General features: G+C 47.2%; 3 protein-coding genes across 3 annotated transcripts; 2 read left to right on the forward strand and 1 right to left on the reverse strand.

The window, feature by feature from the left end:
* Positions 1-219: 219 nt before the first annotated feature.
* On the reverse strand, positions 220-1,162 carry LOC147957360 (uncharacterized). Its single transcript, XM_087536600.1, has one exon. It carries the CDS (start codon positions 977-979, stop codon positions 401-403), a length of 579 nt encoding a protein of 192 aa, XP_087392726.1. The 5' UTR covers positions 980-1,162; the 3' UTR covers positions 220-400.
* A 1,717-nt stretch (positions 1,163-2,879) lies between these two features.
* LOC125522408 (uncharacterized) lies at positions 2,880-3,778 on the forward strand. Its single transcript, XM_048687472.2, has one exon. The coding sequence runs from the start codon at positions 2,974-2,976 to the stop codon at positions 3,610-3,612; it is 639 nt and encodes a 212-aa protein (XP_048543429.1). The 5' UTR covers positions 2,880-2,973; the 3' UTR covers positions 3,613-3,778.
* Positions 3,779-15,760: 11,982 nt separating this feature from the next.
* On the forward strand, positions 15,761-17,808 carry LOC125521079 (aspartyl protease family protein At5g10770-like). The gene is made up of 2 exons (XM_048686134.2): positions 15,761-16,060; positions 16,155-17,808. Exons 1-2 carry the CDS (start codon positions 15,922-15,924, stop codon positions 17,438-17,440), a joined length of 1,425 nt encoding a protein of 474 aa, XP_048542091.1. The 5' UTR covers positions 15,761-15,921; the 3' UTR covers positions 17,441-17,808.
* The last annotated feature ends 344 nt before the right edge of the window (positions 17,809-18,152 follow it).

An 18,152-nucleotide genomic window follows, 5' to 3' on the forward strand; every position in this document is an offset into this window, starting at 1 on the left:
CCGCAATGAGCAGCAAATTACCCTAATCATGTGCCTGGCAACCACTAGAATGGTACATGTTCCAGGATCAGAACCAAACAGACCCTGACGGCGATGTGGTGAGGTGACAGCCTACCAGACTGAATGTACTCATCGTAGGCCTCTAATTCTCATTATGTGTAACTGTCGTGCTCATTGTTGCGCGCTGACCGGTCTACTTGCAGAGCCACTTTCCCTGGTTTCTTTGTCCAAGATAGCTTGATCCTGTAATTTTCGAAATCCTGCCGGCCGGATCAGAAGAACCAAAAGAATTGCCACAGAAAATCATCATATAATCGATTTGGGGATACATCATACATATATACTACTACTACTACTAATCTAGATCGACATATCACATGCAGTGGCGGTGGCGACGAGGTCAGGCAACGCATACAACTCTTGTAGCGGCGGCGGCGGCGGTGGCGGCGAAGAAGTCGACGGGCTGGCAGGAGACCTGGACGTCGTACTGGCGGGAGTAGGCCAGCCCGACCTTGAACCGGACCTGGGCGAGCACCAGCACGGTCATCGGAGGCGCGCCCCCGCAGCACCCCAATTCCTTGCAGTCGAAGAGGACCGACGCGCGGAGGCTGCGCGAGCTCGCCGGCGGCTGCTGGAGCGGCATGGCCTGGTGGACGTCCGTCTTCAGCCACGCGGCCGCCGCGTGCCTCGCGCTGTAGAGCTGAAGCCTGGCCGTGACGGAGCTGTACTCCACCCCGGCGCGGCGGCTCGGGTTGGCCGCGTCGAGGGTGAAGTTCAGCGCCACCAACGACGCTCCCTCGACACTGCTGCTGGAGGCGCCGGTGACGGAGAAGGCGATGCGCGCGGGCCTGAGGACCACGGTGGTCACCAGGGCCACGGCGCTCACGGCGAGGGTCACGGTGGTGGCCGCCAGGATGTACTGCTTCGGGCTCCACACGGGGCCTGCACTCTTGAACTGCCCACTGCCGCTGGTCACCATGGCCGGCGAAAATGCTCTCCTACCTCTTTTTGAGAGAAGGCTTGCTACCGCACTCTGCTACTCCTGCGTAGCTTTGAAGCTCTCGGTCCAGTTGCCTGCCGCTGTATATATCTGCATGCATGACTTCTTTTAGTTTCTGCGGTCCGACTTTTCCACACTCGACTGAAAATTCAAAGGACACGCGTCAGTGGTACAATACAAATACACAACGTTGCAAGTTTTGAAAATGTGAAACTAGTGTATACCAACCGAAGAGAGAGAAACAGAGTGATCCAAAAAAGATATACAGATGAAGAAACAAAAACATGAGAATAATATTGTTTTCTTGAAAACAAAAAAAAGATAATTAATTAAATCAGCGGCACAATTTGCAAATGTCAAACAAGTTTTTTTTAAAATTCAATGTCAAACGAGTTTGGTAGTGTATATCAGGGTGCTGGGGACAAACAAAAATAGATTGAACCTTTAGGCAGCAATGTACATATAAATGAATTAAAAAATCTGTGAACTTTCAAAACTATAGCCACATAAAATTATCGAAAGATCTATGATCCACAAATAATAAATGTATAGCAAATAACGAACATAGGCTAAACGGGTAATCAAAGCGCGCAAATGGGAACTAGCCGGACCTGGAGTATGGGGCTCCCAAGCTCATATGCTCCCTAATAAACAGTAAATCACTAAATAATAATAATAATAATAATAATAATAATAATAATAATAATAAAACTGAATTCTGTGTGCTTGCATATCAAAGTGGTAACAGGTACGTGTCCGTCCGCCCGCTCGGCTCCACCCAAAGTCATTGCAGCGCATTCATGCCAATTAGTCAGCCAAAGCGGACAGGATTGGACGATACCGGCCAGAGCGACGTGAACGGCCGATGAGCGGCGCTGCTTCAATGGGGACGCACAGACCAAGAAGCATACTCCAGCCGCTGCGCATATCAAAATGGCGTCACTCTGCATGCTCCGGATATTTAAGCAAGGCGTTGACGTTGAAAAAAGCACCTCTCATCTCCTCTCTGCACCCACCCGCCTTGGTCCTCCCCTCTCTGTACCACCATCATTGCACCCACCCGCCCCTTTCCTTATTCCGTTGGTGTGCTTGTCGTTGGAGGAGGGAGTGCGGAGTAGTATCTCCGTCGGATCATCCGCAATTCGATTAGTATTAATTACAGTGGATCCATTTGGATTAGACGACTTTCGTGGTCTTCGAAGTTTCTACATACCCTTTTTTTTAATATTTTCTTCTACGGGACGACAATCTGCTTGTAGATCGGGGTCGCGGGCCTCTCCTGATCTGCATCGATGACTTCCCGGTCATAGCTTCTTCAAGATCCTGAATTTAAACAAGTTTGCTCCGGTGAGGCGGAGGCCCAGAGGCGGCGTCAAGCTATGCTCACGGCACGCCACCGGTGGATGCAGGAAGAAGAAGACTTTGTCATCCCTAATTTTTTTAATACAATGCTATGTTTTTGTAAAGGTGTGTTTGTAAAGACTTGTGATGCTTAATATTTCACCTTTGACCCTTTCGCGAAAAATAAATAAATAACAAACATATGCCAAACGGGGCATCAAGTTAAATTTCAAAAGACAATAGTGGACTAAACGTATAAATCAATACTAGCCTCTCTTTTTGACTTACACTCTCGTGGCTGCATTTCCAAGGGCATCATACTTGCATTTGAAATAATCATCATACATCATCACTCCCTCGCGAATATGTTGGAGCTGACCTGTTTGTTTGCGTCAGTGCGTTGGACCGTGATTTTTGTTCGTTTACAGTTAAACTAATGGATGCAGACAGATAAAATGGGTCGTCGCATTGGAGTTAGCCCAAGGAACTTGCTAGTAGTGTATTCTACTTGTAAGTTTCTATAAATAGGTACCGGAAGTGGATCTCTCTATCATCCACGAACACAAAGGTCCATCTCTAGCTCATTAGCCAGTACACGATTCCCCGACCAAAAATAAGTAAATCCAGATCGGATGGCCGAGCAGGGGAGCAAGGCGCCGAGCTGGTGGAGGAGGTTCCGGTGGCTATACGCGGCGCGGTGCACGGTGGCGTGCGTGGTCACCCTGGTGGCCGTGGCAGTGATCGTTCGGGCAGTGGTGGTGATGCTCCGCCCCGAGAAGCTCCAGCTGAAGCTCGCCGGCGGCCGCGTGGCTGTCGACTACATCCCGTCACTGCCGCCACCGCGCAACGTCGTGGTCTTCACGGTCCTCCTCAGGGCCAACAACCCCGGCGGGCGCGCCACCATTGTTTACGCCAACGTCACCGTCCGGCTCACGGACGCGTCGGCGGGACCTGCTGCGACGATCACCGAGTTCGACCTGCCGCAGCGCATCGACGTGGCGCAGCGTATGGCGCACGAGGCGACCGCGGTGGCCAGGCTGGAGCCGGGGGAGGACCTGCCGATGAGGTACGTGCGCACGCTCTATGAGGGGCGCGGCGTGGCCGGCGCGGAGATGGAGCTGAGCGGGGTCTTGTCCACCCACACGGCGATGGCCACCACCAGCGTCCTCACCACGTACTACTGCTGGCCGGTGACCATCGCCGTCGTCGCAGGCGACTCCGCCGCCGACGTGCCCTGCTTCGACAAGCTGGACGCACCGGCCCATGTGTGATCAATCAAGCGGGCGGGCAAGGCTACAGATCGACCTAGCTAGCTTGGTACCTACTGTACCTATCTGTAAACTGTATTGTAGTAAGCTCGAGTTATTTGCGTTGATGCCTGCCATGCCGAGTTATTTGCGTTGAATTAACTCTAGCTGCAGTGCAGCAGCGTGACTACGAACATATATTTACCTGCCTGCCGAGTCTCTCGTTGTGACATTTACTACTCTTTGTTGCAGTGAACACCAGCTATTGGTGTAATAAGTTGCGATCGGGTATAATCTAGAGCATAATTGGTTTGCTATCAATATTTGGCTTGCCAAATGTTGGCACTGCCAACTATTGGCAATACCGAGACTTATCAACCATTGGCAACTTTATGTGAGAGAGGCAAAACAACTCGTAGCCAACCAAGTAGTTGCCAATATTTGACACAATGCCAAACATTGGCATGCCAATTTTTGGCAGCAAACCAATTATGCTCCTAATGTTTAGCATGACTGATGGGATTGATGTATCATGGGTCCCACGAGTGATAAAAAACACTTCAATATTGGCAAAATAATTGTTCACCCAAAAATTATGAATTTTCCTGTGGATACATTGTTAAGCAGTACTACACCAATTTTGGTTTTGTGAATGATTGATGTTTACTTAAAAAATTGTGAAATTATGTGGCATCCGGACAAAGGCTGAATAAACACCAAAATTAAACAAAACCAATTGCATGTCCAAAAATCACACTTTTTGTGGATGCTTGTTAAGGTTTAACTAATATACTTTTGACAAAATACAAATATTACTTAAAAATCTGCCAAAAACAATATTTGACGTTTTGTAATGATATTTATAGATGGATTTGACCTCAGATATTGTAGCACAATTATGTAGGCATTGGCATTTCATGTATAATAGGTGAATTACTTGCACGATGGGTTTAGGGTCTATGCTATACGAAATTGCATAGGAGCACTCGGCGACGCTGCCCACCGGAATCCTGCCCACCCACTTGTCTTGGGATCTGCAATCACTATATTAGCCACACCGTATTCTCATTTGCTTTTGGCTCGTATCTGTCCTAAAGTCCACGCGTTTCTGTTCCCACAGTGTCTGCTTCTTCTATTCGACAGCACGAGCTCAACTCAACTAACACCCGCCAACCACCTAACTCAGTTAAATGCACTGATGCTACTAGTCCTCCAACGGTCCCCTCCTCTCTTCTACCCAAGGGTCTTCTTCCTCCTTACACCATATGTCTTCTACATTCTGGCACACACAACTATAGGAGACCCCCTCCTTACACCATTTTAGCTCAATCTCGCACACACAACTACAGAGCCCCTCCACTTCGTGTTTTCTCAAGATGGTTCTCACCACCATGTCAAGCTCCAGCGCTCCAGTGGCACTAGATGAACAACCTCGGCTTGCACTCATGGTTTGCCCGTTCTGTGGCAATGGAATGGTTCGATGATGGGTCTTTCACAGCTCCACTTGTTCGCCGTGTTCCAAGCTAGCGTGGAACAAAGCCAAGAGGAACTCCGAGCTTTCCGCGTCTTGCACTGCCACGGTCAGCGACACCATGTCCGCCCTGCACGTCGACACCAAGCCATGCGTTCCGGCGGCCAGTGAAAACGTGTGGGAAGAAAAAACCAGGAAGAAGACTATGAAATCCATTACCACCAAATCGAAGTAGCCGTCCCAGGCCGAGTTTGCCGCATCCTACGAGGTCGCAACTAGCGACACCGCATCCCCTGGCTTCTAGCACCATGTCTTGTGTTCCCACACCAGGTTCCAGTAGCTCTCTCTCTCTCTCACCTTGCAGCAGCAGCCACGAGTTCCAGGGAACGGCTAGCAAGAGAGGTCGGGCATCTGTCCCTCTCTCCCTCTTCCCCCGGTTAGTTTTTTTAACGAGGCTACTGTTCTTCCCAGCAGCTAGTCGTTCCCAAAGAACGGGCTATGATCCAGAAATACACCTCGCTCTAATAGAGAAGAATCACCAGGTCCAGTCTCACCGATGTATACTCGTTGGAGTTTTATCCTTTGTATGGACCTGCAGAAGCAGGCTGCCATGGCCAACATCTGGTCCGCGAGTCCTCTTTACGTCACAAGCACGAGGTACTTGCAGCCGTCAACCGTGGTGGTGCCCGTCCGTTTTGGCGGAAGTCCAGCCGCAGCTCGCCAGGATACCTAGGTGCCATGGCCGCAGCGGCTCGCGGTTTATTATTTGCAGACATCTCCAACCTTTACTGTTGTGTCCCACTAGCCAATTAAATGTGGATGCACAGGTATGCACTGTGCCCATGTTCTCTTTGGCAGTGTATTCGCATATGGGAAATGATTAGAGCAAAACATGCATGCATCTCCAGATAGCATTGCGCGGCCTGGATTACAGGGAGGTGCGCCTCCGTGTGCTCCTAGTTCGCGTCCCTATACGAAATTGCATAGGAGCACTCGGCGGCGCTATATCTGTATATAGTTGTATGAATAACTTGGAATCTTTTATATCTAAATAGCTAGCCTTCACTATAGGAATTCTCTCGCTTCTCCTTAAGCCACATCACCCAAATTAATTTAGCCGTTGGATATCAGTCAATAATATGCGTCCGATCTACACATTGAGAGCTGCTGCATCAACCACACGCAGTAAGCCAGTAACTGGCGCATGCATGCAAGTGCATGTAGTAACTGCTGTCTACGAGTGTTTTAATCAAGAAAAACATTGACGCATGCATGCAGCTTATAGCCTATGAATGACAAGTGAGGTATGCATGCATATTTTATTTTATTTTCCTCTAATTTTAAACTTATACATAGAGATTTGGTAGAATACTGATAAAAAGTTATCTTACTACACGAGAAATTTTTGATTCATACAAAATCCCGCCGCAACGCGTGGGGCATTGTCTAGTATTGGTCAATGGATGAAGCCAGTCCAATGGTACAAAGGTCATGAATCCAAGCACTATTGGTTGTATGATATCATCTTCACTCCATCAGATTCTGCCACATGTACTATCTGGAAGATCCTATGGTTGAGCCAGCAGAATGAACAAACCTAAAGAATGTACTTTATGGTTCGCAATGCACAACATGCACAAACTTGAAAACACAAGCACTTCTTCTTTGGTCTCGAATATTCCATAAATTAAATCCAAACTTTTTCTTCCAAATGAATTGCCATTTCTTTTTTAGTTCATGATTTACAATTCACAAAGATCACGTATAATAGGCCTTCTCATTTCTTCTAGAATCTTCCATACTTTAGTGCCCCAATTATTTTGTCTTCTAAAAGAATTTTCATTCACTTTTACTTTATGATTTTGTATTCAAGACTATGAAAGATGTTCATAAGTTTCATTTGTCTTTAAAGATGCAATACTATCTACTTAGATACTTAAGACAATTTTGTTGGATATATTAAGATGAGTTGTGTGTAGTATTGTACCAAACAACCTTTGTATATGTTGTATATACAATATGATTTTCAATGGGATGAACTACGATAATTAAATCTACATCTGCATCATGCATATATAATTCAAATTGGTATTTTTACCTATTATGATGTGGTATGTCAATATTCATTAATACTTTGGTTATCTAAGATCCTATGTAGAATGCATGCGTACCTTACTCTAGTAGCCTAAAATGCATCCACACAAAATTTCCCAATTTTTTATGAAACATTATTCTTCTATAATATTTAAGGATATTCTGAGTTTGGTCAATTATGGAGCACACATGTCAGAAATTATTTCAACTACGCGAAGCGCTGAATTTGACCTCTTGGCAACTGGTTGCACCAAATAGTCTGTGTTCTCTATAACAAACACCATGTATAAGTAATATGTGCAAAAAACAACCCCCAAAGGTGATGGTCTGTGCATTCCATCCTCCCGAGGTGGGTCAATTCTTTTGGCGGATTTGATTTAATTCATTAGAGAAATGACATAACTTTGTCATTTTCTCGGTACATGCCCGTGGTATGTGAGGTTTTTCATTAATGTCATACTTAATATTGGTAACTCAAACAAAGGAGCATGATAATTTAGCTGAGAGAGAATAGTACCACATAACAGGATCTATATAGTATGAAACATGCACATGGAAAACATTATTTCCGTAGCTTTAGTGGTCTTGTACCTCCACATGCATAGGCAATGAGTATGTATGAAAGTCACCGGATTATTTTAAATTATTCTTACTAAACATTGCTCCACATATTAAACCCACTAGCGCAATAACTAATCTCATTCCAATAGACACGGCATGCAACAATCACTTTTTCCCACTTTAGTAACACATTTCTCATCGTCTTAAATATAAGCTTAGCTTTAGTGGCATTAAGTGCACCGGCTTCTTACAAAACATGGTTCCATATATTAAACCCACTAACACACTAACTAAGATCACTCTAACAAAAACTGCATAGTTTTTTTTCCTTCTTTAATAACACATTTATCATCTTCTTAAGCCTAAGCTTAGCTTCAGAAGTCCTGAGATTTTTCCCATCCATAAATTGTCCCATGATTTAAACTTTCTCCATAGAAGAACCCATGATTTTTGAAGTGCACCGGCTGATCAGCATTGACATATTGAACCTACATGGAAAAAGGTAAATTTTGCGGAATAGATCATCCGGGTAGTCTAGCACAAGGTCTACATAATATTAATCAATTTGAGAGTCACATCATCAACAAGTCCTAAAAGGTTACTATCGACCCAATGTTTGGAGCGTTTGTCAGTCTGCCTTTGTGGCCGTGTGTCTTCATGGTTTGAGGGTAGTCCACATGTCGGGTTGTTACTTATGCGTCTTCCTAGAACAAGTTTGTAAAGATTTATGTTCTGTTGCTAATTAATCAGATAATTCTCTTCTACTCAATTAACGAACGAGGTAAAATATTTTACGTCCGTCAAAAGAATTACTCCCTCTATAACTTAATATAAGATATTTTTTGACATTGTACTATCAACCCTTGTCTTCGGATTAATCCGGCGATACCATTGGCCTACTTACTACCGAATTTGATGCCACAGGACCAAGCATGCAGCTTGGTACACTACCAACAGAAAGTTACAAAATCAATGACTTGATGTCGCAGTAAAATGAAGGCAATGAATAGTGGTACCCATCCTGCATCAGGCTGGTTGTAATGGTAGTATCATAACTAGTATCATGCATGCCAACTAGGCAATTTTGATGAGGTGTCATAGCATTAAATGAAGAAAGAGAGGATGTAGTATCATATCATGATACTGTATCATAATAAATGTTATGCTACTTTGTGTCATGCATGACAATAAATAGAGTACTACATGATACTAATATATGATACTATGCATTAAGGAGGTAGTATCATACACAGTATCATATGCATGATACTAGTATATGATACTCCCTGTTACAACCAGGCTTAGAGTACTTTCATCCAGAGTACGTACACGCGTGCAAGTGTAGAGGCCTTCCTCCATCGTCTTCACTACTCATGGCTGACGGCTCTCTGCTGCCCCATGTCCCAGCTTGCATTACGCATGCGCCCTGCTGGCCGGTTGTGCTGGCTGCCAATGTATCTTGGCCCTCCTTCCCTGCTGCCATCCTAATTACTCCACCTGTTTCGTCGCTGTTCGTCGAGATGGGCAACAGAGCTAGTAGTAAATGGCACCGGAAAAGACTCGGCGGGTCTATCTATATAAGAAACACGGAGACAGGTCGCGCCGCTGCAGCTAGCGCTCGTCGTGGGTCGACGTGACTACACTTGCATTGCATTGCATGCTCAATTAATCCTGCTGGTCCGCCAGCAGAGTTCCACTACTGGCCACTCATGAGTGTACAAGTGTAGACTCATTATTTTGACAAACATTTTGGATATCACGTATAAGTTCGTGTATATAGAACAATATATACTGCTATCAAATAAATGAGGGAATGTGAGTCACGCAGGCATATTATTAAGCAAAAGGTCTGAAAAAGTCTGATATTCGGTACAAGCTTACAAGAGCCGCCAAAGTAAATTGAAAATAGAAGTTGCCACAACCGGCAAAAGCAGGAGAAGATGATGATGATTGGTGAAGCGGGATAAGTAAATAATACTGTCGTATTGGTACTCAACCTGTCCTAAGTAAACCAAGCACATGCCTAAAAAACGGCCGGGTCACAGTCTGTGTGTACACTATACACTGAATTATACTCATATGCGACTGGTTGATTAGGCCACTTGGCGAGGGGCAGGTCAGGTGCCTGTGCCTCCAATGGCAGGCAAGTGGGCTGTCTCCACTGACAGGTATGAGAGCTTCCATTACTCCATAGCTCCCAAGCTGAGCTGCTACTTGTACCATTAGTCCTAGCCCTAGCCTGTGCATCCTCTAGCTAGCTTCGCGTGTGATGGCGAGCAGGTGGCGTTGCTGCACTGCGCTCATACACAGTTGATTCAATGAAAGTAGGGTATGTATGTACTCTCTGCAATTAACTCATACTGGCCGGTGGGCAGGCAGGCTGCAGCAATGCATGGATGGATAGCCGGCAGTCATACATGAGAAGAGAGCAAATCTATAATGCACCGATAACGTCTTTAATCATCTCTAATCTTTCGAACCGGTGTTAATTAGCCCATATTAAAAAATAATACACGCACTCTCTCCCTCTGTCTTGAAAACTTGGAATCGGGTGCGGTAGAGGAGCCGATCAGGCCACTTGGCAGATGTATATGTACTTGACGTGCAGCTGATGATAGTACTAGTACCAAAGTGCAGTAGGTCAGGCCACTTTCCGAGAGGTAAGTGGGCTTCCAGTAATTAATTTCCTAACGACAAAAGCTGGGCGCTTCTGTTATCAGCCCTAGACCGAGCTTATCCATGGCAGCCGAGGTGGAGTAGCCATGGTACTGGGAGTAAGGCCAACTTCACTGCGCGACCCTATTTTGTCCGTCCTCGTCTGTTTGGAATAAAACGGACAAATGAAACGGCCCAGCGCGCGGGCGCAAACGGACTTTTGTCCGCTTTGTGTCCGCTTTCGACCCATCCCCGGTTCAAGTTTGCGCCGGTTTTGGGATGAAACGGACGGGCGGGACGCGCGTGCTTGTCCTCCCCTGGCCCGCCTGTCGATGGGAGAAACCAAAATCCACCCACGCCTATTTGCCGCCATTTCCCCCAAACCCTTCCACGTCCCTCCTGCCGCCCCTCTCTCCCCCGGCCATGGCCGACGCCCCGCCGAGTTCCGGCGGCCTGGCCGTCGACCCGCCCACAAAGGTGAAGAAGAAGGCTCCGAGGAAGCCGCGGTGGAGTGCACGCCGGAGGAGATCGCCAAGTTGGACGCGGAATCGGCGAAGAGGAGGGAACGGAGAGCGGCCGTCAAGGTCAATGCCGCCGCGGCCAAGTTCGTCGCCCAATGCGAGGAGCTGGAGGCTGCGCGGCGCAAGGCCGCTGCCGACGAGAAGGAGAACCTCGTCAACAAAGCGCACGCCATCCTCATGCTTGGCGGCATGGGCCGTCCGGCCGAGTTCCCTGCAGCACCCGTCGGCCCGGCGAGCACAGACTCATCGGTCGCCCGGCCTACGCACTGCCAGTCGCTGACGTCGCGCGCCGCGCCCATGTCGCCCGGCTTTCCTCCGCCAAGGCACGACGGCCAGACCCGTTTCTCGGCGTCGCCGGACGTGGGCTTGTTCGCGCCGTCCACACCGCGCCCCGCGACCGTCACCGACCTCAACATCACGCCTGGCTCCAGCAGCGGCGGGCGGCTGTCCGTCGAGATGCAAAGAAAGCAAGCACGAGCACCCGTTTCTCTGCTGATGAACCGGGGCCACTGGCCTGAACTAGGGCTTGGCATTTGAAACGTTACTTCTGGTTTTTTAAATAGACGCGGACAGGATAGGGCAAATGGATGTGGCCGCGCGCTGGACGCACGGCCACCGCATCCCAGGACACGCCCGGACACAATCCCAAATTGCTATCCAAACGGACAGAATCCGAACAAAATGAACGTCTATTTGAGGTCGCGCGGTGGACTTGGCCTAAATGGAGAAGGCAGCCCGAAGGACTCGGAAGGCAAGTCGCGCTGCTGTACTGCAGCATGGTGCGTGCACTGCATGCAGTGTATTATGGATGTACACCGTAGCGCACCCGTACCGCGTAGTGAAGAGTCTCCGCATCGACATCAAAGGCCTACGTCACATTGTCTGACGTCATGGCACTCGCGTATGCTCACAGCTCACTGTTGCATAATCTGATGGAGTGTGATATATATGTTCAGTTTATTTCATAATAAGCTGTTGAGAAATTTAGCAACGAAATCAGAAAAAAAACAAATGATACCCTGGAAAAATAGTCAAAAACAAATTGAATAGTACTCCCTCCAGTCCATAATGTAGTGCATATAGATTTTTTCCAGAGTCAAACTTAGCAAACTTCAACCAAGTTTATGGACAAAACTATCTATACCTATAATACCAATCATGTACATTATGAAAAATATAATTCATGATGTATCCAACGATATGTATTTGGTATTCTAGATGTATCTATTTTTCTCTATAAATATGGTCAAGGTTTGTAAAGTTTAACTTTTGGTAAAATCTATGTCCACCACATTATGGAACGGAGGGAGTAATAAGTTGGATAAGGTTACCTTTTTGCTTTTTATTATGACAAATGCAAGTAATACTAGCAGTTGTAGTATATCTACATCGAAAATAAATTAACTAAATTACCTAGCAGCTGTATTTCTACATGAAAAAAACTAACCTTTTTATTTACTTTTTATAATCACAAATACTACATACAGTACAATATACTTAGGCATGGCAACGGATCGAGCAGTTATCACCAACTAATTGTACAAGCCTGGTTGTAAGTTCAACATTACTACAAACAGGTGCTTTTGCTAAAGAGGGCATTGCTTTGAGTTGAGTACATGAGTTTGCTTTGTGGTTCGGCCTGATTTACTAAAACTGGGTTTTGCCAATTATGAGTTGTACTACTATGTAATTTTAACATGTCTATAAAATTGATAGCCTGATCCGTCCAATTTCCCCTCGTGCCGCTATTTATGTTTGTCAGACAACTATCTACCAGGCAGGTGAATGTGTCTCCAAGCGCAGGAAAGTGGGGACTTCTTCAATCCACAGACTGTACACTGCTCAAGGCGCACTGCCATCTTGGCTCTCACCTTCTCTCCTCTCTTAACTTCTTTACACTGTTATCACATGTACTACTGCCTATAGAGCAACGTGCGTGTAGTAAATGGTCGCAGAAGACTCGGCCGGCAGCTCGCCCCGCTGCTGCAGTGCACCGTAGTCTGCAGAGCGTGGTGCATGCAGTACCGTGCGTTTCACATCGATTGCAGCGTGTCCATACGACGACGTAAGTAAAGTGGGACGCACCACATCCTCCTGCCGAGCGCGACCCGCGAGGTCACAAGTTCCATCTAGAACGTAGGGTTGGGGTTTGTTATTTAGGGTTAGTCTTTGTCATTTAGATTCAGGGTTTGAGTTTTTGTTTATGGATTGTCGTCTAGGTCAATAGGTTGTTGTTTAGGGTTTGAGTTTGAGTTTGCCGTTTAGGTTTACAGTAGAGGTGATTTGTTAAAGAGGGCATGGCTAGGTAGTGATAAGTGTCGTTTTTGTGGTCATAATAAAAAAATAGATCACTTGGGGGGAGGGGGGGGGGGTAGCCAAGTGTGTTCTTGGAATCAATATGAAACCTTAGTTATGTACATGAATTGTGTGCTTGGATAATGAATATCCCTGACATGTTGAGAGGGATTGTAGTTGTAGGGGTTACTGCAATCATCTAGACCGTTTGCAAATTTAGTAATAATGCACGTGGAATATTTATGCTTATGATCTGAGTCGTGTGATAACTCAAGCGGCTCACTGGCTTGTGTTTTGATCAAAACACGAGCCAGTGAGCCGCTTCCGTTGTTGTGGATCATCATCTAGACGAGGACTTTGCGTGCTACATGTCAAAGGACCAAAGTTGTTGTGGCAGGTTGCGGCTGAGCTTACGAGTAGGACGAGTGGTTGGCGACCCTAGTGCTAAGGATGGCTTGTTGAGCCCCCAGGCATGCTAGGGGTGTGGCGTCTTTGTTGATTTACTGTTTTCGAACATTTTGTAGATGATGATGTAAAAGGTTGAGCAGCCTATCGTCCAGGGGGTTGTATGGTCTAAAAGCATGTTGTTAGGAGTTTGGTGCTGAGAGCCTGGTGCTTCATGTTTTGCTTTCCTTTGTTTCATTTTTATATGTTGAACTTGATCAAACCTTTGGGACGATTCCCCCTCCAGATGTATTATCAGTTTCATGATGAATGAAATTGAGATATGTACACCTCAATTAGAAAAAAAAAATATTATTTGAATTCTACCCAATGAGATTTGTTCTATGACAAGTCCTTATGTTTCTTCGTATTCAATAATCATTTCAACAATAGTATTTACTAGAATGGTTGGCCGCGCTTTGCTGCGCCGTTGATGTTATTCGATTTTTATAATTTATTTACTCCATCTATTTCAAAATATAGGGTGTATTAGTTTTTTGAAAAGTCAAACCTCTTTAAGTTTAACCACATTTGTGTAGAAATATATCAATATCCAAAATATAAAATCTTATTTTTAGATTCATCATGAAATGAATTTTCATATTTTATTTATCTAATATTATGGATGTCGATATTTTTGGCTCCGAACTTGGTCAAAGTTAAAGAAATTTGTCTTTTCAATAAACTAATACACCTTGTATTTTGGAACGAAGTGAGTATTTGGTTTGGTTAGTGGGGAAGATGATGGAGTGTGTTTTCTTTTTTATTCATATAACGCGGTGTTTTGGTAAGCCTTTCGCGGTGTAATTTTGTGTTATCTGCTAATCAACTCATACTTACGTGAGGAAATTTTCTGCGGTGGTGGCGGCATATACTATATTGGTGCACAAGTATCACATGTTGAGCCTTCTTTTTTCTAGGTGATGAAAGGGTGGGCGGGGTTGATATGTTTTTATAGGGCGGCTACTTCCGATTGACTTGAAAAATTGTTAATTCAGTTAAAATCATGAACCAAATCCAATTGAATTTCTCGATGCAATGAGAGAGCTCCAAAATTAGAGAGCATAATAAATTAAAAGAATCGACTGAGATATTGTTGACCTAGTCAACATCGCTGATCCAATTCCAAATTGGTGACCTCAATTGAATGCGAAGCCTTCATTCCTAGGAAGCTTAGTTATATGATATAGTATATGTTGTCGTGTTTGCTAATACACAGTTGCCTGATTTTTTGGGTGTTTTAGCCCATTTCGGCATAAGAGCAACATGACACGAACACAGAGACGAGGGTAGAACGGTCGATAGCGCTGTCCTCGATGAGGCTCGTCGTCAGGAACACGTTGGATACGGGGATGCCGCATCATCCTGCGACATCGCCTACAAAGGGTTGACAACAACCACACCACTCGCATTCAACAGAGCTCGAACTCGAAACGGGGACGCCCCGATCAACCGTGGCTATTGGGAAAGGGTGTGTCTAGGTGTTAGTCGACTGAGACTTAACCAAGTCCCAATCAAGTGATAGTGTATATGGGAAGAAAAAGGAAAAACTGAAAAGAATTTTTTGTACGAATCTCAATGCAATATCAATGGAATACAACATCGACTGAGACATAATGAAGTCTAAGTCGACTGAGACTTAGAGGGTGTTTGTTTCCAGGGACTTATTGGTCTAGGGACTTAAATAAGTCCCTATAAGTCCCATCTAAACCAAACAGGAGGGACTTATAGGGACTTAAAGTGGGCATTTGGGACTTATGAAATAAGACTCTCAAGGAGGGACTTATAGGGACTTATAGTTGTAATATGGTCTTATAGAGACTTATAAGTCTCAGGAACCAAACAGGTAGAGACTTTTTAGGGACTTGGGACTTATAAGTTGGGACTAAAAAAAAGTCCTAGGACTTATGAACCAAACAGGGCCTTAGCAAAACTGATTGGGAAAGCCATGTACAACTTGGGTACTCAATTGACCAATCAACATTGATTGTAAAATCAACATCTACACGTAGAAATCTTGCGCGAGCGCGCACACACACGCACGCACGCACGCACACGCGCGCGCACACACGCACATTGTTTATAACTCAGCCCTTTATCTTGCTGGTGGTATACATCAATCCTTGGACATGACACCGCGTCCTGGTCGTCCACACGATGCATGGCTAGCAAGTAGCAACAACCACTTCTCTTACATGTTGAGATCGAGGACGAACCTCTTCTATATATAGAGCCAAATCGGAACAACATTCAGTATCTACGTAGTGTTGTAGCTAGCAACCAGAGTCAGCCATGGTGTGCTCCCTCGTCGTCATCCTCCTCTTCTCCATTAGTTCCTCCGTTGCCCATGGCGCCGGAGCAGGTCGCCAGCGCTACCATGTGGTGGAGACCGGGCACTTGGAGCCCAAAACCTTCTGCTCTGGCCTCAAGGGTACGTAGGGTACATGCAGCCATTGATGCAAATCGATCAGCGTCCATGTATGCGCTAAACCATGCTAGCTTGTTCGTTTTTTCTTTGCATGCAGTGGCTCCATCGGCGGAGGGCACGTGGGTGCCGCTGCACCGTCCGTTCGGCCCCTGCTCGCCGTCCGCCGGCAGGGCGCCGGTGCCGTCCCTGCTGGAGATGCTCCGCTGGGACCAGGTCCGCACCGACTACGTCCGGAGGAAGGCCAGCAGCGGGGCGGAGGACGTGCTCAACCCAGCCAAGCCGCACGTGCTGATGACCCAGGTGGACTTCGGTCCCAGTTCCACCTTCGGCATCGGCTCCGGCTCCGGTAGCTCGGCGTGGATCAACGCCGACGGCGACCCCACGGTCGTGTCTCAGCAGACCATGGCCATCGACACCACCGTGGACGTGCCGTGGATCCAGTGCGTCCCCTGCCCCATCCCCCAGTGCTACCCGCAACGGATCCCCTTGTTCGACCCCAGCACGTCCAGCACCGCCGCGGCCGTCCGCTGCCGCTCCCCCGCCTGCCGCTCCCTCGGCTCCTACGGCAACGGCTGCTCCAACACGTCCGCGAACGCCGACTGCCGGTACCTGATCGAGTACAGCGACGACCGGGCGACCGCCGGGACGTACATGACCGACACGCTCACCATCAGCGGCAGCACCGCCGTCCGCAGCTTCCGGTTCGGATGCAGCCACGCCGTGCGCGGCAAGTTCAGCGACCTGACCGCCGGGACCATGTCCCTCGGCGGCGGCGCGCAGTCACTCCTCGCCCAGACGGCCCGCTCCCTGGGCAACGCCTTCTCCTACTGCGTCCCACAGGCCAGCGCCTCCGGCTTCCTCTCCATCGGCGGGCCGGTGACGACCAACTCCACCACCGTATTCGCCACCACGCCACTCGTCCGGAGCGCCATCAACCCGAGCCTATACCTGGTGCGGCTCCAGGGCATCGTCGTGGCGGGGCGCCAGCTCAGGATCCCGCCGGTGGTCTTCTCCGCCGGGGCGGTGATGGACTCGAGCGCCGTCATCACGCAGCTGCCGCCCACCGCGTACCGCGCGCTGCGCCGGGCCTTCAGGAACGCCATGAGGGCGTACCCGAGGAGCGGGGCCACCGGGACCCTGGACACCTGCTACGACTTCCTGGGGCTCACCAACGTGAGGGTGCCCGCCGTCTCCCTGGTGTTCGGCGGCGGCGCCGTGGTGGTGCTCGACCCGCCGGCTGTCATGCTCGGGGGATGCCTCGCCTTCACAGCCACCTCCTCGGACCTGGCCCTCGGCTTCATCGGCAACGTGCAGCAGCAGACGCACGAGGTGCTCTACGACGTCGCCGCCGGGGGCGTCGGCTTCCGCCGTGGCGCATGTTAGTGTTCGTCGGCGACATAATCCCTTTGCCGTTTGCTTAAGCTGTCTTGCTAGTGAATTAAAGAGCCATGCATCGTGTGCTTGGCCGTTGTATCTCGTTCTCGTAGCGTAGTAGAAGTAGGCTAGCTGCCGGGATGAGTTCCAGTAATAATCATGCGGCATTGTAGTTGTAGGGGTTGCTCAATGTATGTTCCTTCCTCCGGGAACAACAATTTACTGCATTGGATTGAGTTGGGGACGGGAACGTGCTCCACTGCCGTTGCAAGTCCTCTGTGGTTCTTGAACAGCATAAGGTACCAGTGCCCCCTCTTCAGACTAAACCACTTCTTGTATTATTTGTTTAATCTGATTATACTTAAGGAATGCACATATCTCTATCCTGTATATTGTTTTGGCCATGTGGAAAATTTGTTTAGTAGTTAACACTCAGCAGTCAAGGCACTTCGGAGCAATAATTATTACACTAATTACATGATTATTCATTCTTCTCTGTAGTTGTGATTAATGAGTTATCTACTCAACAGTCAAGATACTTTGGGAGCTATAAACTTTATATATGGAAGTTAATATTCTGTTTAGAAACTTGAATTGTGGGGCAGATGAAAATGCTTCGTAATTGAGATAGGGGCTGTCAGTCATGCACCTTTTCTTCTTTTGTATTTGGGAGTATTTTATATATTTAGTGCAATATGATTCGTGAAATATTTTTGGCCAA

This window comes from Triticum urartu, chromosome 7A (genome assembly GCF_056163025.1).
Source record: "Triticum urartu cultivar PI428250 chromosome 7A, HENAU_Tu73, whole genome shotgun sequence".
NCBI classification, from domain to species: Eukaryota; Viridiplantae; Streptophyta; class Magnoliopsida; order Poales; family Poaceae; genus Triticum; species Triticum urartu.

Coding starts and splice junctions, on each gene's coding strand:
- LOC125521079 (XM_048686134.2), top strand. CDS start 15,922: ATGGTGTGCTCCCTCGTCGTCATCCTCCTCTTCTCCATTAGTTCCTCC. Junction 16,061..16,154: donor CTTCTGCTCTGGCCTCAAGG/GTACGTAGGGTA, acceptor CTTTGCATGCAG/TGGCTCCATCGGCGGAGGGC.
- LOC125522408 (XM_048687472.2), top strand. CDS start 2,974: ATGGCCGAGCAGGGGAGCAAGGCGCCGAGCTGGTGGAGGAGGTTCCGG.
- LOC147957360 (XM_087536600.1), bottom strand. CDS start 979: ATGGTGACCAGCGGCAGTGGGCAGTTCAAGAGTGCAGGCCCCGTGTGG.